A 26315-nucleotide genomic window follows, 5' to 3' on the forward strand; every position below is an offset into this window, starting at 1 on the left:
CATGGTTTCTCACCAAGCGCAAAGCTCAGCAGTGAACTGACTAAATAACTTGCCAAGGCTCCTGTCTCCAATTCCTAATCCTGAGCAAACTGATGTATGCGGCCATTCCAACTTTTCCCCATGGGTTCTATGGATCTGAACTCAGGTCCTCATGCTTATGCAGCAAACACTTCAATACTGAGCTATCTCCCCAGCTCCTGCTTATCTATTTTTGAAATAGCCCAGGTTGTCCTCAAACTCATTATGTAGCAAACAATGGATAACTTAAATTTCTGATCCTCCTGCCTCAACCCTAAGAGTGCTGGAATTACAGGTTTGCACCACCATGCCGAGTTTCATGTGGTGCCCAGGACTGAACCCAGAGCTTTGTGCACACTAAGCAAATACTCTGCCAACTGAGCTACACCCACCTCCAAGTCTACGGCTTTAAAACAGCTCAAACTATCTTTCATATGGTATTTTCTTATAGTATAGCTAAAGTACTTTTCAAAAATTAGGGTTATTTTACACTGAGTTTCCTCTTTAATCTGATAAATATGCCATTGAAGTACTCTCACATTAAGTACAACCTAAAACAACCACTTTGCAAATGAGTTATCTCTTTTATGTCACTTTATTTAGACAGGGTCCAAGCATGGAGCCGGAATGCTCTAGCACAATATAAAAGAAAATGCAGAATTTACCTCAGAAAAATAAAAGAGGGCTGACTCACAGAAGAGAATATCAGCCAGGTAAACAGTCCCACTGGTCAGCACTTCAATCTGGTATTTACAGAAATGGTGACTTCGCAGAAACTCACTAAAGTGCCTGCACATGAACAAAAAGAAAATATTTGAGGGAAAGATCAAGGAAAGAGCATAACTGGAAAAAAAATACTCTTTCCAAAACTATTCCTAGTCAATGTTTTTTTTTAATATGTTTTTTTAAAATCTGGTTTTTCAAGACCTGGTTTCTTCCTGTATCCCTGGCTCTCCTGGAACTTGTGTAGACCAGTGCTGGGATTAAAGGCATGTACCACCACAGCCTGCCTTTATTCCCATAAAATCTTAGAGGCTTAGGTCAAGGCTACCTCATTCCCAAAGTGCTGCTCCCGATTCCTTTCAGCTGAAAGCCATGTAAGCCAATCTCTCAGTCAGTTTGTGGCTTTCTTCTGATAGTTATATCTACTACCTTGTGTTACAGTAACCAAAAAATACGGCCTCTCTCTTTTATTAAGCTGTAACTTCCTTCAAGGCAGATGGGAGTAAAAGAATGAACATATAAATTTTTAAAGGCACACAACAATAATCTTAAAAAGTCTGGAGACAGTTTACTATGTTATTTAGTTACAGAGTATAAACTGAAAGCATGAACAAAGCCGATGTTCATCTGAAAACATGCATTACTAAACTAGGAAACCCTCAGTTATATACCACAGTCTCCATCACCCCAGTGACTTTGTCCAAGTGCACTGCTTTCAGTTGAGTAAAGTCCATTTTCCAACCAGGAGCCAGAATCCCCAGGAATGCTAATGTCAGAGTATGAACTTACTCTTGCTCCATTGCACTAAAGACTACAGCCTGTGCCAGAACGAAACAGTTGGGATCCACCTGTCCATCTTCTCCACAAATCTTTGCTGTGAAAGAAATAGCAATTGAATTTCTACTAAATTCAAGCTATATCCACTTTAAATAAAATTGGGAAATAATAGTTAGGGCATACAAATGAGGTTTCCAATGGAACTAAAAGGGCTAGCAAGATGGCTCAGTAATGCTTGCTGCCAAACCTGATGATGACTCAAGTTCAATACCCATGTGGTGGGAGAAGAGAACCAATCCCATAGATTGTCATCCAACCTCTACTGTGACACATGTACCACCCCCCGAATATATAACTAAATAAACATCTAAATAAAAGAACGGCAAGAAAATGTAGGTACCATCTCGGGACCAGAAAAACCTTTTGAGGTATGCATATGGAAAACAGGTCAAAACACTGAACAAGAAAGCATCTCTATACATTAAATTACTCCAAAACCAGAATGAAAAGGCAAAAAAAAAACAAAAAAAAAAAAAAAAAACAAAAAAAACAAAAAAAAACAAAAAAAAACAAATGGGCACAGGATGAGAAAGAGACCAGTGTTAACAGAGAGAACTCAAGTTTGGTTCCTAGCACCCATGTCAGGTAGATCATAACCACACAGAATTCCAGGTCCAGGGAATATGACAGCCTTTCTAAACTCCACAGGCACCTGAACTCAAATGCACATACCCATACACAGAGATATGTACACAACATAATTTGAAATAATAAAATCTTTTTAAAAGTCAGGATATGAATGACAAAAGTTTACCATCAATTAATGGCCCACATTCCAAATAAAGACTGAGCTAAGGACATGACAGACGACTCCAAAAGAACAGAGGTGGGTGGGTGGGCACCTTTATCATTACCCAGCCAACAACCTGTTTTCTTCTATTTAAAGACAAATAACAAAAAACATAAAATGGCTACTGTGAAGAGATAAACTGGTGAGTTATCAAATGAAGCAGACAAAACAAAAATCAACACAAGATCGCTTCAGCAATTATACATATATTATATATAATATATGTATATATAATGCTAGAGCAATTATATATAGATATACATATAGATAATATACATACATACATATATACATAGTAACCATTTAATAGCATATGCTTAAGCAAGCATGGGCAGAGGAAAACTTATACCACTACTAGTGTACACAGTGTATCTTCTACAGGACAACTTGGCAATTTCCATATTAGCTTTTTTCTGGGGGAGAGGGGGCAAGCATTATGTAACCCTGGCTAGCTTTAATTCTTTGAAGACCAGACTAGCCTCAGATTTATAGAGATCCATGTACCCCTGCCTCTGGAACAATAAAATATTTTTAATCAGCAGCACTATTTCTAAGACTGTAACCTACTGAACTATGGATTTAAAAGTTTAGAAGTGTGAGTTATAAAGAGAGCTGCCTAATGTACATCATTAGAAAAACCCTGAAGCGACCATAAGGGCCAGCTCCGCTCAGTCCCGATCTTTAGGGAGGTTTCTGGAAACTTAAGGGTCAGTCCCATCCTGATCCCTTTATTCCCCACTCTCTAGACCATACTCAGCTGTGGTATGAATGTGTGTGTGGTCTTTAACCATGTTCCTAGCAGTCTGATCTTAAACTTCTTGGGAGTCTCTGGAGTTATGAGTCTTTATCATACGCTTATAAGATAACCAACATTTAGGAACACCTAGAAAGCTTCAGGCAAGAACCTGGTCACCAGAATGACTGGGGCCCATGACCATAGCCTGTTGAGAGGGTTAGGATTTTCAGTGAAGGGGACTGAAGTTCAGGTACTCATACTCGGGGCCAATATTTATGCTCAGCCCACAAAATGAAGCCTCTATTAAAACCTAAAGTACAGAGCTGAGAAAGAGGAGTTTCACATTAATGGTCATCCAGAAGGTGATGTGCATGTGGAAAAAGCACGAAGCTCCATGCTCCTTCTCTAATTTGCCCTGTACATAGTTTTCCATTGACTATGGACCTGCATTCTTTCTAAATAGCCTTTATAATAAATCAGAAAGTTTAACTATTTTCCTAGATTCTACAGGCTGCTCTAACAAACTTATCAAACCCAAGGAGGGTTAATGAGAGCCAGCAATGCAGGCTGCAACCTTCTTAAAAAAGAAAGTCGTGTGGGACAAAGACCTCACTCAACCTGTAGAATCTGAGGCTATTTCCAGGTAGCCAGTGACAGAACTGAATTGACAAAGATGACATCTGAGTAGCATCTGCTAGAGAATCATATGCTTAACTGGCTGTTGATGGGGAAGGCTCCATGTATCTGGGGTCACAGACCAGTCTCACAATTGTCAAAGTACAGCAGGAAAAGCGAACTGTTTCCTATATTCTTATTATAGCATGTTTCTCCTTAAGCATCTAGCACCTCCTCTATTCTCTCTGCTGAGGACTTTGTTTCATACTTCACTCAAAGTCCAGAGCAATGAGAAGATTAGGACCCTCTCCTGTCACATGGGTCTTCACCACCCCAGAGCGCATTTGTTCCTATCACTCAGATGAACCTTTTTTCTTTTTTCTTAATTACTGTATGTGTATGAGTATTTTGTCTGCATGTCTATATATGCAGTATGTGCATACCCGGTGCTCAAGGAGGCCAGAAGAGAGCTCACTAACTGGAGTTAGACAGTTGTGAGCAGCCATGTGGGGGCTGAGAATTGCAACTGTGGTTCTCTGCAAAAGCATCAAGTACTCCTAACCACTAAGCCACTCTCTAGCCCAGATGAACCACTCTTGCTCCTGTCTGAGCAGTCTCCATTCCAGCTCTGAAATCCCACTGTTTTTGCCTCTACAAGGGCTCTTCCCTCAAGCTTTTATGTCAGTGGTCTCTCATTTTCATCAGCTGCCAGGAGGGTGCTAAGCACAGACTCCTGTTTAAATGTGATTACCCACTTTGTGGTTGTAATATCCTTACTTTAGAAGCAAAGCCAAAGATCTTGTTCCTTGACTTAACTCTTCACAGCAATATAGCTTGTAAGAATTTTCAATACTTTCTGCTCCATTCTTCCTATTTTCTTTAAATACTCTTTTTCTTTTTTCTTTTGAGATGAAGGTCTCACTATGTAGCGCTGTCTGTCTTAGAACTTAGTATGTAGACCAGGCTGACCTTAAACAGAGATCCACCTGCCTTTGCTTGATGAGTGCAGGGATTAAAGGCATGCACCACCATGTTCAGCCCTTTGAAGACTCTTAAAATTAATTTACTCTATTACTAATTCTTAATTCTGAATTCTTAGTGTTCATCTTATTTAATGTAGCAGCACCACTGAACATCTTTCCCTCTCCCTAAAACTCTATTTTCACCCATTTCTACCCCTAAACAATGGAGTTGCAGCTATGCACAGGCACATGCAGATCGTCCCCCAATTTTTTATCTATTATTTTACAAATCAACAAATTGTTTAAGGTGTGTTTATTTTATGTATATGAGTGCTCTATCTGCATGCATATCTACATGCCAGAAGAGGGATTAGATCTTATAGACGGTTGGAAGCCACCATGTGGTTGCTGGGAGCTTCGTCAATTTAAAAAAAAATTACTTTATGTGAATAGATGTTTTGCCTATTTATTTTTGTGCACTACATGCATGCCTGGTACCCTGAGGCTAGAGAGGACATCAAACCCCCTAGACCTGTGAGCCACTCACTGTGTGGGTGCTGGGAACTGAACTCAGGTCCTCTGAAAATGGAGCAGTCCTCTTAACTACTGAGCCATCTCTCTAGTCCCACAAAGAGTTTTCTTTTTACATGTTTTATTTCTGTTGGGTGTGTGAGTATGTGTGTGTTTTTCATGTGTGCAGGCCATAGTGTTCCCCAGAGTCACAGGGTACTGAGAACTGAAATGGGGTCTTCTGGGACAGCAGGAAGTGCTCTTAACCACTTAGCCCTTTCTCCAGTGCCTTTTCTCCACAATTTTAAAGTTTGAGGCAGAAGAAATATAGCTATTGACATAGTTTTGCCTATGCATACATATGTATGATGGAAATACATTTTTGAAATGTTTGCCTCAACAACTCTGAAATTTAACTTTTTTATTCTAGTTTTTTATTAAAATACATTTTTTTAAAAAAAAGTTGGCCTGTCAACAAAGAAACAAAGCACAAACAAACCCTAATGCCGTGTCCTTGAAAGCACTACCTGCCCTGTCACTTTCAAGCTTCCTTATTTACAAACTAGTAACTGCAACTGTATTTATTTATAACAAGAGACTCTTATTCAATACATGGAAAGTCCTCAGAATATTGTCTAAGTCTTACGGAATAGTCAATAAAAATGTTATTTTTGTGCTTGCTATTATTGGTCCCACTCCAAGATTCTGAGTCACTATGCAAGAGAGAAGTGAGCTAAAATCAGATAAAAGTCCCTTAGATGCTAGAGATATGGAAACGCAGGAAAGAGTATTTACTGATCTTGCAGAAGACCTAGATTTAATTCTCAGCCCCTACGTGGAGGCTCATAATTGCCTGTAACTCTAGTTCCGGAATCAAATGTCCTCTTTTGACTTCTGTGGGTTCCTGCATGCACATGGTGTACACACACACACACACACACACACACACACACACACACACACACACACACACACAGTGTCAGTCTCAGTCTCTCTCTCTCTCTCTCTCTCTCTCTCTCTCTTTCTCTCTCTCTCTCTGAGATGGTTCAGCAGTTAAGAGCACTGTTGCTCTGGCAGAGGATATGGGTTTAGTATCTGGCCTCTATGAGCTCTTGCACTCATGTCATACCCATCAATTCATGGATGCACATATGTATACACATAAAAATAGTAAATTTCTTTTTGGCTGAGTGTGGGGGTACATGCCTTTTATCCCAACATTCAGGAGACAGAGGCAGATGACTCCCTACAAGGCCAGCCCTCTCTTCATAGAGTTATAGGCCAAGCCATGGCTATATAGAGAGACTCTGTCTGGAGAAAAAAAAAAAAAAAAAAAAAAAGACAAAACAAAAAACTTCAATAATAATGGTAATTAAAGATTAAAAAAAAAATCTCCTTGTCAGTAACCAAACTAGTTAGTTCTTTCCCCCATTATTTCAAGTATTACTTACCTATGATGTCGTTTCTCATGGCTTCTGTAATTGGTATTGGTTTAGCAGCATCTGGAGAGATATATTTGGTAAAAGTATTCACTGCATCTTGTTCTATACCTAGAAGAGAAGAGGAGGACAACTTCAAAGCCAAAATGCAATTTGGATCCCTGAAAAGGACTGTGTTCATGTGTTCATAACAACAGGGTGCTGTTTGCTGTGCAGTGCTATCACAGGACAACTTCCACTGCAAAGCTGCCTTTTCACTGTGTGGATCACAGCACAGGAAAACCTGGGTCAATTATTTTTCCAATGTCTGTATGAGCTACTGAGCTTCTTAGTTATAGTGGTGTTCTCTTTTTGTGTCTCTTCTCCAGGGTCTCAGATTGAACTATCGGGGTAGTAATATAACCATAGAAGCTCACAAATCTTTATAAATCTCCATTTATAAATAACATTTGAGACATTTAAACACTATAAAACTAAGGCCAAAATGGATCATCTCTGCCATAGTTTGTCAGTACCAAGTACTGTTAGCAAGATGAAATCAAATCATTTCTTTCCTAGTGACTGAACGTTGGTAGACTGAACAGCCCTAGAAAGTCACCCATTTAGACTCTCCAGTGCACAGGAATATTGATTTTTAAAGTATATTTTAAAGAAATCTATGAATTTCCTCAGTGTCTGTTGTAATGTCTCCCTTTTCATCTCTAATTTTATTAATTTAGATTATCTCTCTCTTCTGGTTAACTTGGCTAAAGATGTGTCAATGTTTTTAAAGAGCCAACTCTGTTTCATTGATTCTTTGTGTTTCTGATTTCAGCTCTAATTTTGGTGGTGAGCCTTAGCCTTCTTTCCAGCTCTCAGCTCTGATTTTGGTCTCTTCCTATCTGCTTGTTTGGGCTATTGATGGGTCCTGTTTTTCAAGACCTTCCTATGCGTCATTAAATTGATAAAGTATCTCCTAATTTTTTTACGTAGGCAGTAATTTTTTATGTAAGAACTTTCCTCTTAGCACTGACTTCACTGTGCCTTCTAGATGTCGATATGCTGTTTTCACTTTCAGAAGTTCAATTGTAGTAATTTAAAGACTTTTCTCCTTTTGTTCCCCTTTGAGTCAGTGGTACTGTTCAGTCTGTGTCCTCTACATCATTTCTATTGTTGACATTTGGCTTTATCCCATGGTAAATTGGGATGTGATCTCAATTTTCTTTTATTTGTGGACACTTGTTTTATGGTCCATTTTTTGAGAAAGTTCCATGGGCTGCTTGGAACAACATGTATTCTTTGGGTGGAGTGTTCTATAGATCTGCAAAAAACATCCTGAATGTCTGCTAACTGCTGAACAAATAGTGAAAATGTGGTACATCTACATAAGGGATCGTTACTCAGCTATTAAGACAGTGAATTTTGCAGGTAAATGGATAGAGGAGGAAACGATCATTCTCTATGAGGTAACCCAGAGCAAGAAAGACAAACAGTATGTGCCTCTTTTCTCTGGTTTGTGGTTATAAGGGGTTTAAAAGTGTAATTGTAACAGGAGGGGTTAAATTGGGGTGAGGTGGGCAGGGTAGGACAGAAAAGGAAATAGTGAAGGATATGCTCCACTAAAAACCTTTTGAAAAAGTCACATGGAAAACTACTACCATAGAAGCCTCCTAAAAATATACACATAAAGACTTAAAAGTGAGTAAGGAGGTAACAATGCCCCTACAAGAAGACACCACCACAGGCTAACAAAAAGCCCAATACCAGGAATTTGCTATCTCTTTTGGAGTTGTTGGCAAGTTAGGTCCCACAGACTCTCCCAAACATCATAGGTTTATTGACTTCGTTAGGCTCTTGGAACCTCCAAAACGTGACAGTAAGACTCTATTGCTGAAGACACCATATACTCAAGTCACAGAACAAGTGGATACCAAGCTAGTACCAACCTGAAAACTCATCCCCACTGACTAGCCTTCCACAAGGGATGGAGGAGAAAAGTAATCAGCACTCTCTTCTAGCCATGAGCCCCATGAGCTGCAATAATGAATGGCTTAACAATACAAGCCCACTACTGTACTAGGGTCAGGACAATCTTGGGTGCAACCAACCACTCTCAGGTTGAACTTAAGGACCACTATACAATATAAAACCCATACCTAGCACGATTATGAGGCCAAGAACCTATGGCTAGACATGTATAGGCCCTACAGGTGACCTTACTATGATTTTGCTATTAAATGGATACAGTAACTGAGTTCTAATGACTTACTGATCTATCCATAGATTGACGCATGTCTCAATCTTCAAAGATTTAACTCAAAACAAATAAAAAACAAATAAATAAAAAAAACACAAGTAAAAAGTGCCTGTAAAATGGCTCAGCAGGGACCATATAATGGCAGTTGTTCTCTGACCTCCACAGTATGCAAGCACCTTTACATATAGCACCACACAAATGAATGCAATGTGACTTAAAAACAGAAAAGGAACCGAAAAATCCCTTAACATATCCTGTATTGTTTTTAAAAGATGTACCTTTTAGGGTCTGTGATATGCCAGAAACTGGAAAAAAGAACTTTCAGAAATTAGGGAGATAGATACTTTAAGCACTAACTTACATTATTTAGTGTTTTAGCAATTACCTTTTAAAATACTTGAGAGGGTTACTTTTCCCAAGAACCCAAATGAGATCCCCAGAACCCACATTGCAGCTCATGACTGGCTGCACATAGTAGGCATACTTGAGGCAACACCCCCAACACAAAATAAAACATCTGAATCCTTAAGATCTTGTTTTTCACCTCAAAACTGATCTTCAACCAACCACAACAGAACTCAAATAGTGACTCCATGAAACCATACAAATAAGAATACCTAGAACTTTACAATTTAACTAAGATATGAATTTTGTTGTTGTTGTTGGTGGTGGTGGTTTTCTGAAAATGATATAGTTCAGGAACTCGAGAAATGACTAAGTGGTAAAGAGGACTTGTCTCTGTGGTTGAAATCCTGGCTTCAATTCTTAGTACCACGTGCAGTTCATAATCATCCATAACCTCCCACCAGGGGATCCATTTGGCACACATGTGGCATACATACATGTGAAGGCAAAACATTTGTACATATAAAATAAAAAGTATGTACAAGTAAATAAATCTAAAAAAATTACTAAAAATGATATGAAGTAATTTAAGATTAGTTAAAATATAAAAGATGAAAGCTCAAGTAATAAAAAATTCTTCAGATATTTTATAAATTGGATAAAAACTTCCATGAGTGGTTAGCCTATGACTATGTCATTTACTACTCCATCTTGGAAACGAGATGTATAGTAAGTACTCAAGAATAAACTTACCACAATTACTTCCTGAAAGGCAGGACTTAGCACATGAAGTAATCAATCTTTTCTATTATTCTAAATTATTAAATTATTTAAATGTAATTTAAATTACTTTAAAATATTGAACAATTAAATTGTTTTATGAATAAAGACAAAACTAACTCAAAAAACCTGAGGTCTTGCCGGGCAGTGGTGGTATACATACACCTTTAACTCCAGCACTCAGGAGGCAGCGACAAGCAGATCTGAGTCTGAGACCAGCCTGGTTCATAGAGGAGTTCCAGAACACCCAAAATGACAGGATACCCCGTCTCAAAAAGCCCAAACCAAACAAACAAAAAGTCTGAGGTCTTAAGACTAGAAAGACAGCTAAGTGGTTAGGAGTCCTGGCTGCTTTTCCAGGACCTGGTTCAACTCTAGTAGCCACATATGGCTCACAACTCTCTGTAATTCACACATGTATACAGCAAAACATATTTCACATCAAGTTTCTGAATCTTAAGATTCACAATGAATCAGGACCACCAGAACTATAGATGGAAATATGGACAACTATGTTTAATATAAGAAAATAAAGATAGTATCAAAATTGGAATGAACAAGAAACTACAAGAAAAAGAAAGAAAGAGACAAAGAAAGAAAGAAAGAAAGAAAGAAACAAACAAACAAACAAACAAACAAACAAAGACTGATTCCAAGAAAAAATTCAGGGGCTAGCAATATCAAAATGCTTGAACTACAAGCCTGAGACGCGATCCCTGAAGCCTACCATGGTAGCCTAGGACTGAACACTCTTCTGAGTTCTACATGCACAATGGCATTCGCATGCCCACAATCACACATTTGAACACAGAGTAAGATAAAAATCTTACAAAAACTTAGGAACTTTTCAAGAAGAAATGACAAACTCAAATTGATTCATTAGCACACCAGACCTACTTTAGAGAGATTCCATGTGCTACAAGCAATTTTTAGAAATCAAAGCCTTTGTGAAAAATGAGAATGTGGTGCAAATTCTGAATTAACAGAAAAATGTGCTGTTTTCAAAATGCCTGGATTTAATTCTAGCTCCTCACTTAATAGACAACCTAAAGAGGCAACTTTCTAAACTAGTCTTCTCAAAGCTAAAAAGAATATTAATACTTATTTAACACAGCTGTCATGACAAATGAAATCCAAATATATACTTAGTACAGAACTCAATAAATGATATCTATCAGCAATCTAAAAAAATAAAATGAAAAAAATTAACCTACAAAGTGCAACAGACAGTAGTGAGGACTGAGACCAGGAGATCATCCCCTTGGTTAATGGCTTCCCTTCCAAATATACAAAAAAGCAGCACACTGCCCTGACGCTTTGGTCAGCTGGTTACACACAGCAACACAGACACCCAAGATCTCCTTCCTGCTCCTTTTTTCACACCCTGACTCCACTCAACCCTCCAAATCCTCCTAAATGTGGAAACCAGCTAGAACACCTATGATTCTGACCCTCCCGTTCCTTGTCTCGAGTTCTATGTTGTGAGACACCACACTTACTTTTCATTAGTTTTTCTGACAGTTCTCTCAGTGGAGAAGAGCAACTGTTTCTACTGGCTACTGCAAGTCTGGAAGAGGATTCTTGGGAGTCAGTGGAAATCTGATGAGTTCCTGTTCTGGCCACTTCATGATGGAGAGAATGGGCACTGTGGCATTCCTGGGAAAGCAGCAAGTGATTCTGAGTGTTCTGAGTTCTACTACTCAGGTCAGTTCCTTCTGATTGAGTCAAAAGTAGTGGGGCTGAGCTAGAATCTCCCAACCTCCTGTCAAGAGACTCAGTTACAAAAGACGCTGTCGTTTCCTGTTTTTTAGATGGAGAGACAGGCTCAGCCAGTGAACTCTGTTTCACTGTGTTTAGACTGTGTGCTCTTATTCGGGACCAAGTTGTAGAGTGAAAACTTTCAGCCTCTAACCAAAATTTCACCAGGTGCTCCATTCTCCGAAGTTCCATAAACTGAAGGAAATATGGAAGGACAACACTGTCACGTAAGACTTGTTCAAGGGTCTTTGAAAGACTGGATTTGGTCTCTTGAGTTTGATAGTCCAGACAGGATCTGCCTAAACAACAGGAGGAAATGAGTCAACCGTTTGGTAACAGTTCTCTATGTAAACACAGTTTAGCAGCATTTCTGACAGTGATCACACAGTACTTCCACACTGACTGCTTTCCAAAACAGCCTTCACTCATTCACATCATTTACGTGGAGTGGCCACTGCCCTCAGAACCGCTTGATGTTCAAAGTAGCAAACTCTGAATATATTTTAATATTTTAACTTACTATTTTGCTTTGTATATTCCTGAGTACTACAGAAATGAGCAATCTTTATGTGTATGTGAATGTGCGTGTGTGCAATCTTATTAGTGTCAAACGCATCTCTTCAGTACACTGCTCACTGCTCACTATTGCATTGGCCTACCATTATATTTACATGAATACTATTTCATTACACTTGGCAGTGGGTTTTTTTGTTTTTTCGGAGCTGGGGACCGAACCCAGGGCCTTGCCCTTGCTAGGCAAGCGCTCTACCACTGAGCTAAATCCCCAACCCCAGTGGTTTGTTTTTTAAATGTATCTTTTCAAAGTTTCTTCCAATCACACACTTCAGTATCCTATGACTAGAATCTCACATGTAAGCCTGCCCTTGACTGGACAATATCAACAAGTGGTGGTCACTTACCCAAGTCTCCAAAATGAGCAGCCTCCATGTGGCTTGGCTGTTTCTTAAGCGTTGCTGTCCTGCTACTTGAAAAAGAGTCCATGTTGGCAGAAATGGCATTGATTGCAACATGACTTGGTCCTGCAGCTTCCAGCAAGGCATGATTTTTAGTGCTTTTTTGTGGGGAATGTACGGCTATTGAAGCTATATATTTTGAAAAAAAAATTTTTGTTATACACAATTTGATTATGTAAAACTCATAGGCAGACTTTAAGAAAAGTTAAAAAATTAAAAATTTTTTTAAACATTTAAACAATATTCAAAAAATAAAGTGCTAAAGAGATAGCTTAGTGGCTGCTCCTCCAGAACACCCGGGTTCAAGCCCAGCACCCACATGGAAACCTGCACATATCTCCAACTCCAGTTCCAGGGTTCTGCTGCCCTTCTGTGGGGAACACACACACATGATGCAGAGACACACATGTTGGACACAGACATTTAAGCAGACTGAACACCCATACACACTAAATAAATAAAGTAAGCCAGGCTGTTTGGCCCATGCCTTTCATCTCAGCAAGTGGCAGGCGGGGGAGGGTGACATTCCATGACTGCCAGAGCTTTACAGCCCTTGTCCCCAAAAAGTGATCATGAAGATAACAAGCCTCAGAACAATGGAAAGAAGATACTCTATTATTTAGAACTCTTAAAACACTGCACCAAATACAATTTAGAGAGTTTGTTCTCTGAAAACTTTGACTAAAAGAACCAAAGCCAAGCTCAGTCTGGTGCTGTACGACTGCCATCCCAGCCTGGAGCCAGGAAGCCAGGTTCCAGGTTAGTCTGGACAACAAGGCAGAACCTGTCTCCTAAGAGCGAAGTGTAAAAATTCAGAAAGCATTCTGAAATGTGGACCTTTTCAATTTCTTAATCTTTTACAAACAAAACTCAAATTTAAGATAAATTCATGAAAGAAAAAAATCTAGAAAAAGTTCATCACAATACTTTTCTTCTTTAATTGAGCAACAAAGCTTCTGCATCTAATAAAAGACACTGGTGACTAAAGTTCAAGCTACTTAAAAATAAATACTCTTAGTTGGGGATTTAGCTCAGTGGTAGAGCGCTTGCCTAGCAAGCGCAAGGCCCTGGGTTTGGGCCCCAGCTCCGGGGGAAAAAAAAATTTTTTTGAAAAAAATAAATACTCTTAGGTAGGGCATAGTGCTCCATGCCTTTAATCCCTTAACTTAAAACTAAGTTAAAGACTACAGGCATGCACTATCAGAGCCAGTTTAGATTTTAAAAAATATTTACTAGGGTGTGTGTGTGCATGATACATGTGTATGAGTACACATGCCACAATGCACACATGAAGAGCAGAAGACAACTTTGCAGAGCTGGTTCTCTCATCTACCTTTATGTAGGCTCCAGGGGATCAAACCCAGGGTCTCCAGGCTTGCCTGACAATCATGTTTAGCCACTGAACCATCTCACCATCCCTGGTTAGTTTTCTTATACAGACAATAACTACACTGAAAATTCTATGTGAATGTCTCCTTTCTAATTATATATTAATTAGATGTCCATGACAACAAAAATGCTATGAATCCATTTGTATAGTACTTTTTCTTAGGGGGTGAGAGGAGGTGGTGAATCAGTTAGCATTCATTGCTCTTGGAGAAAACCAGAGTTCCATTCCCAGCACCCACAAGGTGGCTCATAACTACCTATAACCCCAGTTCCATGCCCTCTTCTGGCCTCTACATACATGATGCACACATAAACATGCAGGGAAAATACAAGGTTTTCTGCCCCTCTTCACTACTCTATTACAACTCACGCCTCTTATGCACCTGTTTCTTCCTCACAGTCTCTTTAGTTGGTCTCCATGGTACTACACTCCCTAACTTCCCTTCTCTTTAGTTGGTCTCCATGGTACTACACTCCCTAACTTCCCTTCTCTTTAGTTGGTCTCCATGGTACTACACTCCCTAACTTCCCTTGAATCTCTTCTTCTCCTTCTAAAACCCATCTCCTAATTGTCCACGGTCAGAAATGGTTTCCTTTCCTGACTCCGCATCCTAAGGATGCTCTATATAATGCTTTCTTCTCAAAAGTACATTTATTCTCAAACCGTCAGTTATTACTAGAGCAAAAGTTTTCAAACTTTAAACTATAAGCTCTTTTCCCTGCCCCAAATAAACTTAATAAAAATCAGACCTAATTAGATCTACAAATTCAATCAAAGCAGAATAACTAACCTAAGCTCCATTGTTCCTTTAGCAACAGCTCCTGGGGAAAACCTGTCTGGAGTAGGCAAAGCAGCCCTGGCCTGACTGCTTCTGCCCTTTAGTCTGGGCTCTGCCCTCACATCTCTTCCTATTTATTGTTGGGGATTCCCTCTCTGGCTTTGCCACCTAAGGCCATATTTGTCCTAGTATAAAAGTTATCACCTCTTCTAAACCGATTTTTCTAATTCCCCTGTCTGTTCAAACCTACCAGTCTATAAAGCTCAAGAGTATGGCCTTAATTTTTTTTCACTATCTCAGTAGTGTTCTCTTTTGTTTACTTTCTTATTTATTTTCAAGACTAAACTCTTTTTCTACAATATAAAAGAATTTCTGGGTCTCCATCTTAGAATTCTTTTAAACTACCCTTTCGAAAAAACCATATAGCATCAGTATCCTGCTCAAAGGCCTACAAATGGCTCCCCATTTTCTCTGGGTTAACTTTGTTTTCTGGTTTTGGATTTTTTTGTTTTTCTATTTTGCTCTGTCTTTTGGCATCTCTTTTCAGTGTACTGCATGAAGGAGCTATACTAGTATGAGTTAAAATTTGACCCCAGGTGTTGGGGATTTAGCTCAGTGGTAGAGCGCTTGCCTAGCAACTGCAAGGCCCTGGGTTCGGTCCCCAGCTCCGAAAAAAAGAAAAAAGAAAAAAAAATTGACCCCAAATGGATATACTACACAAGATATGAGGTGTTTTTTTGTTTTTGTTTTAAATTGTGACAAGGGATAGAAGGGAAATTTTACTCATTATAAGGAAATCCTCACTTAAGCTTCAGAGAGCCGCAGCACTTAAAACCCACAAACCCTCAGGAAATAATCCTTAGCTAGTCCAATCTCTGTTAGAAATTGGTATGTGTTCTCCAGCTGAACTGCTTCTCCATAATCTGGAAGCTTAACTATAGTACAAAGGTAACAATAGTACAATTGGTAACAAAGGCAGATTTCTTTTCTTTTCTTTTTTTTTTTGGTTCTTTTTTTTGGAGCTGGGGACCGAACCCAGGGCCTTGTGCTTCCTAGGCAAGCGCTCTACCACTGAGCTAAATCCCCAACCCCGGCAGATTTCTTCTTAAATGCCTCTAGCTTCGTTTTATCATAATTATGAGCAATCTCTGGAATAGTAGTAGTAAGGAAGTTGACAGCTGAATTCTTACATGGATATGTAATCCTCAGTCAACTTTACCTGAAGGTCCTAGATAGCAGGCTTTTGATACAATTCCTTTTCTCAGTGGAAATGGCCTGCCAAAGGCCGGCAGCAGAAGAGAATGTGGGTGAGAGGTGGGGGTGGAAGACTGGGAGCATCAGGAATCTAGGGGGTTGGAGGGAGAGGCAGCTGAGTCGTTGGCAACAACTCTGTAACTAGGGCCTCTTTTCTTTTCTGGTCTTTATGGCTCTGTACAACATCATTTCAATCCTTCTGCAAAAATTTCCCTTTACTTATCTGAAGGACCCTCAGACTCGCATATATTCAAAAAAAATCTGAAGGCTGGCAAGGACCAAAAAACAAAAACAAACAAACAAAAAACCAAACCAGGGGCTGGGGATTTAGCTCAGCGGTAGAGCGCTTGCCTAGCAAGCCCAAGACCCTGGGTTCGGTCCCCAGCTCCGAAAAAAAGAAAAAGAAAAAAAAAAAAAAAAAAAAAAGCCAAACCAATCTTCTCTTTCATTCAGTTCCTCTTAATTCCCCAGTGTTTATATAAGCTATAATACTTCCATAAAGTGTTCCCTAATGTTTGCTGACCTCAGGTTTTCCGGGCTCCTTGCAACACTTCCCTTCAGCTCAGTACGTTAACATGAGGCAGCAATCAGTGCCGAGAACACCCATGACAGATCAGGCGATCTACTGCCTTGTCTGTGGGTTTTTACTCATGTTTGGGTTTCTCTGAACAATTCTTCAAGACTGGTATTTCCTCCATTTTTAAAGACAGAGGCAAACATACAGAAAAGGTAACTACTTTGTCCTAGATCTATCACCTTGAAAAGGGTCATTTCAATAGGCAGAATTCCAACCTAGGTCACCTAGAGTCATACCTATGGTTAAGACCTCAGACCCTAGAATTACTATGTGTAAAACATACGGAAATGAATGACTCAAAGGCACTTCCCACAATATACCATAACTAAACACCTAATTCCCTAGCTTGGTTCTGTGAGGCAAGCCAGAAAGGTAGCAAGTCATAAACCTTATATCTGTGTCCCTCACATCTGAGATCTAACCAATAACAAAACTCAATTAATTTTACCTGTTGGACTTTCAATTCTGTCCTCATCTCTTCATTCCCATCACTAGTTCGAGCAACTTGAAAAATTATTTGGCAAATTTTCTTCTCCTCTACCAATCTATGAACTCAATAAAAGCAATATCTAATTTTTCAGTCTTGTTACAGCCAACTTTTTTTTTTTTTTTTTGGTTCTTTTTTTTTTCGGAGCTGGGGACCGAACCCAGGGCCTTGCGCTTCCTAGGCAAGCGCTCTACCACTGAGCTAAATCCCCAACCCCACAGCCAACTTTTTAAAAGTTTTTAAAAGTTACAGCCAACCTTTTAACTACTAAGAACTAAAAAGTGCTCTGTAAATAGTAGTCATTTGCTATTTTTGCTTCATTTGCTAGTGTGCATTTAAGTAGGTCCTGTTAATCAGACTACGACCTCACATTTATCCTTACATATGTCTGTGTTTGCGTGCATGTGCATGTTCATGCATGCAATGAAGTACAGGTGCATCTGTGGCAACGAGTATTTATGGAAATAAAAGGAATCAGTTCTCGCCTGCCATGAGCAGTTTTGCCCGCTGAGTCTCTCAAGGACCCTTCTTGAAGGTCTGGGTCTTGTAATGCTTCTGTTATTATCCTAAAGTTAAGTCCTTGCCTGCTAAGCAGACACTATGTGATCTCACTAGCAGATTGTGAGCATGAAAATTATTTTACTTTATATATTATTTGGCAAATTATTATTTTCCAGACATAACTTATTTACTTGTTTTTTTTCTGAGAGAAACATGGTCTCACTATGTAGCCTGAGCTGCCCTGAAACTTGCTGTGTGGCCAGGCATGGTTGGCCTCAAACTCAATGAGATTTGCCTGCCTCTGTGTTGTGATTAAAAGCATGCTTCATCTTACCCAACTAGTATGAAGTTTTTACATCTTAATTTTAATTTAGAGAATTAGAAACTCACTGAGGGAAAGAAAATGAAGCCAATCTCCCCACTATGCAAAATGAAGAATCTAAAGAAAGCTCCAGGCTTTTCAAAGTCAGGCTACTGGTCCCAGTTCTGGGTGAAGACTGAAGTTCTGTCGGCCTGGGGTGCTAAGCCCTTCCTTCTCCCAGACAGACGTAGCTTCACAAGCCTCCACTTAGAACTTTCTCCTTTACCAAATGCCAGTCACATCTTAAAGAAAGTAGTTTAAATGATCTCACTTTAAATTATCAGTAATAAGTTTATAAGGCCGAAGGAGCATTTTCTTCTCTAACCTTACAAGTCTTATAAACGTTATAAATTAAACTCTCCGGCTAATTGAGCAGACAGTAAACACTCAATGCTGACCACATATCAGAAATTTCTAGAAAAGTCTAAGAAGCAGTCTGCATATTTTAGCTATGTCAGACAATGAATTTTGTATGTACTGGCTATAGAAATAATTCCCCATTATAAATTTTCATTCTAATCTCAGTACAATAGACATTGAATAAAAAACCTAGCAGAAAATTTAAAAAAGCATTCTTAAACCCATAAATAAGAACAGTGTGTTAATATCCATCATGTACTGGGAATAAGCTTCAATGAAGACCATTGGTCCTAAGTGGTACAGTGAAAACTGTACTCATCCACATTTCTGAATAGATAGAAAATCAGCCTTATAAATGGGATTCTCCCTGTCACAGCTTAGTGTCTGTTTTATTGAACAAAGCCAACTATTAGGGAGCAATCAAATGTACGATTGACAAAGAAAAAACTGGTACACTTTACAGCAGCCAACAACAAATGCTCAGTAAGACTGTTAGAATACACATGTTAAAGAAAAAAATAAATCACAGTTAGAAATAGTAGTAGTAGTAGTAATAATAATAATAATAATAATAATAATAATAATAATGGTGGAGAATGACTGCTGTCATGGCAAAAGGAGGTAAGATTAGAACATTCATACGCAGTGTTTATCACTGTAAATACACGGAGAATTGCTCACCTTTAATGGATTTGACATCTAAGGTCTTCTCTTGCTCTTTACCTTTCACTAGAACACAAAAGGGCATCATGACCAACTTATACAGTGAAAAAGATCCATTCTCTATATTGTCAACATCAGAGACACTTGAATCTCATAGAATGAGTATTCTGAGTTCTAGAACAATGAGCCATATGTGCCCTCAGGGTAGGTCGGTTCTTAGGAAAGAATTCTCTGAGGAAGTAACCTCTAAACAGCAAGGTAGCAAAGTCTCTGAAGGGTTATTGAAGAAACCCTTCAAAATATCCATATTCAAACTCTGTCTCTTGCTACTTATCAGCCGTGTAATCATGGATGTTATTTAAATTCATTGAATATTAATTTCCTTAAGTAGTAAAATCAGGTAATTAATAAGACTCACTTAGAGGGTTGCTGATGAAAAATGAAATACTTGCAAAAGGCATTTGAAATACATTTAGGATAAATTTTAATACCACGAGTCACCCACTATGCGCCTACAAGCACAGTAAAGAAAGACTTCTTTGGTTCTATATAGCATCTTACTTCTTTTATATGCCCTCCCTAGCTTTGGGTACAAACATCCCAAATTTACAACCTCAATTCCTAAGCCTGAGTCTAACAGGCTGTCTCTAAAATGATTACATCATCTTTCCTTTATTACACAAAACAGTGAAAATTCTATAGCAGATAAGCTCACAACAGCAAGCAGGAGAGCTGCAAAGCTGCTCTAGGCCAAGTGTGGATTCTAATTATACCTGACATGAGGTTATTTTTTTTTTTTTTTGGTTCTTTTTTTCGGAGCTGGGGACTGAACCCAGGGCCTTGCGCTTCCTAGGCAAGCGCTCTACCACTGAGCTAAATCCCCAGCCCCCATGAGGTTATTTTTAATCTTTACGTTCCTTGTGTTCATCTTAAACATTACATTTCCTTGAATTCATCTTGCGTGTCTTATCAAAGTAAGAAATCTCAGAATGTGCCCATGTCTCCAAGTTCTGAAATACTATTAATGCTGAAAAGCAGTAGCAAAAAATAGCTGGCTCTCAAGTATCTCCCTAAAGTCTACCCATCAACAACCCAAATCCCCAGAGTGTGCTCAACTTGCCAAGACCAGAAAAGTGCCCTTGCCTTCAGCAAATCTACCTCCAAGCACGAAGGCCTCAACCTGAGAAAGATAAAGTAGTTGCTGTCACTAGGCACTGCTGTCAGGAATGTGTGATGGAGTGACCAGTATCTGACAGGAATCCTCTTGCTTTATCCTCCAAGTGTTTGACTAGCAGGAATGTACCACCCACCACCCACAGTGACCTATGTCTCTTCTGATATAAGGAGATGAATGGCGAATGAAGCCTATGCTATAGAGAGGATGAAATTACAAGATTATCATTTGCCTTTTTAAATACTAAGATGTCATGATGATTCTTATATTTTCACATAGAACTAGCCTATAAAAATTAGCCCTGACTTTTTTATTTTTATTTTTATTCTTTTTTGAGACTGGGTTTTTCTGTGTAGCCCTGACTACCCTGGAACTCACTCTACATCAGCCTGCCTCTGCCTCCCCATGCTAGGATTAAAGGCGTGCACCACCAATTTTTAATCACCCCAATTGTTTCTGTCAGAACATTCATTTTGAGGAGTGGATCTCAAAGGTTCCAGTCTATTGCTTGCTGTTGCTATGGGCCTGTGAAAAGGTAAAACATAGGAGGAGGAAAGTGGTAGAGACTTTCCTCTACCACTAGCCAGAGGCAGGGCCATCCCTCCAATTCCATTTTAAAAACTTTTTAATTGAGGTTGGAGAAACGGCTCAGTGGTTAAGAGCACTGGCTACTCTTCCAGAGGACCCAGGTTTGATTTCTAGCACCCACATGGTGGCTAACTGACTGGAACTCCAATTATAGGTGGTCAATGCTTTCTTCTGGCCTCCAGGGGCATAGCATTCTCATAGTGTATAAACATACCACATTCAGACAAAACATTCACACACACTGTTTTTAATCTCAAAGTTTTATTTTACTTGATACACTCTGTGTGTGTGTGCGTGTGTGCGTGTGTGTCTATGTCAGTATACATATGTGGAGATCAAAATAAAATGTGTCTTTTTCTCCTTTCACTATGATGAGTTTCAGGGACTGAATTCAAGTTGTCAGACTTACCTGACAAGCACTTTGACCTGCTGAGCCATTCCACTAGTCCCATATTGTAACTACTTTAAGTTACCTCAAAGGTCGGGGTTGGGGATTTAGCTCAGTGGTAGAGTGCTTGCCTAGGAAGCGCAAGGCCCTGGGTTAGGTCCCCAGCTCCGAAAAAAAGAACCAAAAAAAAAAAAAAAAAAAAAGTTACCTCAAAGGTCTCTGTTTACATTATCAAAATTACAGACATATCTATGTTACAATAACACCTGCTTTCAAAAGCTAGTGGTGCACTGGACTGTTGAGATGGCTTAGTGGTCAAGGGCATGTGCTGCTCTTTCAGAGAACCCATGTCTATAGTTCCTGATGATCCAACTTCCTCTTCTGACCTTCTAGGGCACCAAGACACACACACACACACACACACACACACACACACACACACACACACGTAAGCGAATCAATCATATACATATGTAAGTCTAAAAACAAAATAAAAAACTGGTGGAGTAAGAGATTTGATGAATGTACTGTATCTTGTCTCTGAAATAGAAAATAAATCCCAAACACTAGAGAGATGGCTTAATCCTTAAAGTGTTTGCCGTATAAAGTTGATTAACCTGATTTTGATCTTCAGAACCCACATTAAGAGAACTGACTCCACAGTCTCCTTAGATTTCCTTACATGTCCACTTAGACCACTACCCCCCACACAAAAATCTCCAAGTAAAGAGGAGCACAACATGTGAATAAAACAAAATTTAAAATGACTTAGAGGGAAAACAATGTGTTCTTGAGGTAGAGAATTTAAAGTATTTAAGGAGAGAAAGCTGAAAAGATGGCTCAGCAGTTAAGAGCACACACTCCTGCTTGTCCCAGGTCGCACACCTTTAATTCTAGCACTCCGGCACAGGCAGCTAAGTCTCTGAGTTCCAGGCTAGTTTGGTCTATAGGACAAGTTCCAGCATTTCTTGGACTACACAGAGAAACGCCCCCACCCTGTGTGTGTGTGTGTCTGTGTGTGTGTCTGTGTGTGTGTCTGTGTGTCTGTGTGTCTGTCTGTCTGTCTCTCTCTCTCTCTCACACACACACACACACACACACACACACACTCTCACACGCATTTAACGAATTAAAAAAAATTTTTTTTCTAGACAGAAAGGGCTCCATCCTAAATGCAATTTCTGAGTATCTTCTGTAGGTCCAGCAAATGAAGGCAGGATCTTTGCTTTGATGAGTCCTTGAAAGCTGTGATCATTGTACTGAAGAAGGCATTCCCCTTTCTGCTTGGGTCTTCTGGGTTTCAGAGCCAAGATCTATTCAGCTGCTTGGAAGCACTGTGCCAAATGGCCAGGTGTGATAGTTTATGTTTTGAGAGCTATATCTTGGCTTCCCAGTATGGAACTTAGTCTATCAATAAAATTCCAAAAGAGAAAGCTGGCAAGTTAAAAAACAGCACAGATGAGAAGAGAAAAAGCATGCCTATGGTAGGGTAACTGTTCTAACCACTTTGCATTTGTTATCTCAGCCTGATGATTGATATTCTTGCATAACTGCATAAGAAGACACCTACTTAAATGATCATCAACAATGTCTGTAAGTAAAAACTAAGAAATATATTTATTAATAAGAAAATAGGTAAACAGAAATATAAGGAATTAAGTTACAATAACTTCCAAGCGCTCACATGGCAGCTTACAACAATCTTTAACTCCAGTTCTAGAGAATCAGATGCTCTCTTCTGGCCTCCTTGAGCAAGGGCACACACGGTGAACATACATACAGAAGTCAGTGCTAATTCCTATGTGACATTTCTGTGTGAAAGCAGAGTAAAATGACAGCGATCTAAGAGAAGCTATTCTTAAAGATGAAAGAGAATCTTGTAGTTCCATCCATTCCAGGGTATGTATACAGAAGAGCCAGGCTGTGTTACATTCCTGCAATCCCTGTACTCAGAAGACAGAGACAGCACTGCTATACTTCTAAGGCTAGTAATGACTACATATCAAGATATTGACTTGGAAATACAAAAAAACTAAAAGACAAAACTCATGACAGCAGATCACAAAGAGCCTATCTCAAAATGAGATACAAAAGAAAAAACACAATAGACAGGTAATGAGAAAACACTAAGGTAATTCTCACAGTGTTTTCCATTTCATTGTGGTGTGTGAGTTTCTGCCTACATCTATACATGTGTATGCCTAGTGCCCAAGGAGGCCAGAGGAGGGTAGGGAATTCCCTGGACCTGGAGTTACAGATGATACTAAGCTGCCATGTAGGTTCTGGGAATGAAACCCAGGTCCCATGTAAGAACAATACATGCTCATATATGCTCTTAAGGACTGAGCCATCCCCAGCCCTCTTTTAAGTGAAATGTGATAAACCTCTATCAAGAAAGAAAAATAAACTGATGAGGATCTTTTTGACTGTTTTCAGAAGTTAGGTGTGGTGACACATGCCTGTAATCCAAATACTAAATCAGAGGAAGAACACGAGGCTCCCTGACCTCATCAGTGAATGCTAAGGTCAGGACTACAAAGTCAGACTGTCTCAATTCCCCCAAAAAGGTTGTTTCTAGCTTTTCTTGCCATATTCAGTCTCCAAAACTCATCTGGAATAATCTTTTTTCCCTTAAGTACATTTATTTATTTTGTAGGCGTGGACTACCACACAACACATATGTGGAGGTCAGAGGACAACTTAATGGGAGTTTACTGTTTTCCTCCAAGCATTGTGCTGTGGGTCCTGAGGTTCTAACTCAGATGGTTAGGCTCCACAGCAAGGGTCTTTACTTGCTGAGCTGTCTGGCTCCAGAATGAGCTTGCTAAGCAAATAATCAGATCACTCTTTTACTGTAAGGTCACCTCTCTGATAATATATTCTCTCTGATCTGGGATAAAACTACCGATAATGTGGTGCTTGCCCACCTGCCTCTCTATGCCTCAGTCACAGCGGCTAAGCTGCCTTTCCTAAAGGCCACTAGCTCTTTATTCCTGGTGCCTCCAGCGTCTTTCCTGACCTCTCTAAAGTTACATCCTACTACTGACCCACCAGCTTTACGTTTCAAGGTTACATACTGATCCTTCCTCTCACATCCAACCACAATAGATTTTTCTTCATAAATTACTTTCATCGTTCAGTTTGTAAGTATATACACACAGTTTCTTGGCCTATTTACTGTCTGCCTACAGCATCAATGAACTTCATAGGTACAGAGACTATGCCCATATGACTGTTCCATGACACCCTAAGACAGTGTCTGGCAGACAGGACACTTGACAGTGTGTGTGAAATAAACAGACAAACTGTCTGTTGTGCAACTTGAAATTAGTCCCATACTTAGAATTACCCCCCCCTTAAAATATAAGCACCCCGACACTGTCAAACTAGGTGCAGTTTATAACTCCAGAGATATTAAGATACGTTGCTGATAAAGCTTCCTACCATTTACCAGTTTCATTCATTCATCACCTAGCATCGACAGACAAGGCAGCTTCAGTCCTATGAGCAATCACCTGATTCGCAGCTGGGAAAAAAGTGGGTTAACTGGCTGCTTCAGGTTACAGAGTTTATGAAAAAGCTACCATGTGAATACAAGTCTGATTTAGTGTTACGTTTTTTAAAAAAGTCTGATATATCTTCTCTGAAGCAGCAAGAATGAACAGAAACAACCATCTCCATCTAAAGAAATTTGATTGATCAATTTGTGTATGCATGTTTAATAAAATACAACCACCCTCTCCAGGATCAAAATCACCTTGCCTCTAAGCAAGCTTTTACAACTGAACATCTGAAATCTAAGTAGTTCGTTTATAAAAGCAGCAACGGTTCCAATAATTAGTAAACTTGCTAAATCATCAAAAGCAGTAGTCTTCCGAATACGGAACTTCAATAGTAAGAAATTTTATTTTAGGAATAACAGTGGGCCCCCTTCCGCTCACCACCTCCGCCCCCCAAAAGAGGAAACTAGAAAATAGTGCTAGTTGAAGAAATTAACAGTTTCGCGTGGTTTTAGGTATAAGCCCCCCAATGTTCGGAAAAGTCAAGACTTCCTATAAGTAAAGGGATTTCCTTGATCTTGATCCACAGTGCGCGCGTGCACACAGACAACACACACATCTAAGCCTCTGGAAACCAAACACACCAGAAAAACCTTTCTTTAGCAAACAGGTGTTAATTTCTACGGGTTTAAGCAAGCACTTTCGGCCCGAAGCAACAATGCCCCTCCACCTCGTCTGAGGAGGCCACCTTCTCCCCTGCGGAGTCCCGGGCAGCACACCGCACCGCGGGTGTCGGCGCGGAGGCCGAGCGGCTCACCGAGAGCCTTGCGGCCGCCCCGACGAAACCCTTGCAGGTTTGCCGCCCCACCACTGCCCGAGGCCCGGCTCGCCCCCCGCCGGCGACCCCTCAGCTACCTTTCCGCCGGAAGAAGGACATGGCGGGGCCCGGGTCGGGGCGGAGGGCGCGGGGGGAGTGTCGCGGGGAGGGCCCGGCTCCCCTCATTCAGCAGCTGGCCGGGACTTCCGGGTCCGCAGGAGCCGCTGCACTAGTCCGAAAACACCCCCTTCTTCCGGGTGTGGGCGCTGCCGCCTCCTCGGGATGCCCGGGCAGCTGCTGCCGCCATGTTATCAACAAGCCACCCGCTTAGAGTTCCGGTCCGTCCGCGCGCGGGGCTTCACGGGAGGCCCCGGCCCCGCCCCCTCCTGCGCACCTCCTCCCGCGGGGCTGGGGCGCGCGCCCGCCCAGCCCACGTGACCCGGCGTCCTCGCGTCGGTGAACCAACTCTTCCTGCTGAAGTCTCCCGGTGATCGTGTATCTACTGAGCCTCCTCTTCGAAAAGCCTGGGCCAGCACTGCCACGCAGCCTTTTCGCGGAATTTTGCTAAATGCCGCAGGCTGATTGGCAGCGTTACCCTGCCTGGTCCCCGGGGGATGCAGGCGAGCCAGCAGGACGAGGAATCGAGGGCAGTAATCTGCTCTTTTGTATCTGCTGAAGCTTCGTCCCTCAAAGTGACCTCAGGAAGGAAGGAGAAAAAGAGTAGTAGGTTCATTTTCAGATGAGATCCCTGCAG

The 26315-nt window shown here is 40.3% G+C and overlaps 1 protein-coding gene across 7 annotated transcripts in view; it reads right to left on the reverse strand.

Moving 5' to 3' along the window:
- The window catches only part of Akap10 (A-kinase anchoring protein 10), a 63224-nt gene extending 37326 nt beyond the window's left edge, over positions 1 to 25898 (reverse strand). For 2 of the 7 annotated variants that reach the window (XM_087572897.1, XM_087572896.1), the window contains exons 1-6: positions 25660 to 25898; positions 12670 to 12852; positions 11491 to 12044; positions 6643 to 6741; positions 1531 to 1615; positions 684 to 807 (exon numbers count right to left, since the gene is read on the reverse strand). In XM_087572897.1, coding sequence (XP_087429023.1) covers positions 684 to 807; positions 1531 to 1615; positions 6643 to 6741; positions 11491 to 11941 — 759 coding nt within the window. In that variant the 5' untranslated portion in view covers positions 11942 to 12044; positions 12670 to 12852; positions 25660 to 25898. 7 annotated transcript variants of the gene reach the window in all.
- Between the last annotated feature and the right edge of the window lie 417 nt (positions 25899 to 26315).

This window comes from Rattus norvegicus, chromosome 10 (assembly GCF_021556685.1).
Source record: "Rattus norvegicus strain SHRSP/BbbUtx chromosome 10, alternate assembly SHRSP_T2T, whole genome shotgun sequence".
Lineage (NCBI taxonomy): Eukaryota > Metazoa > Chordata > Mammalia > Rodentia > Muridae > Rattus > Rattus norvegicus.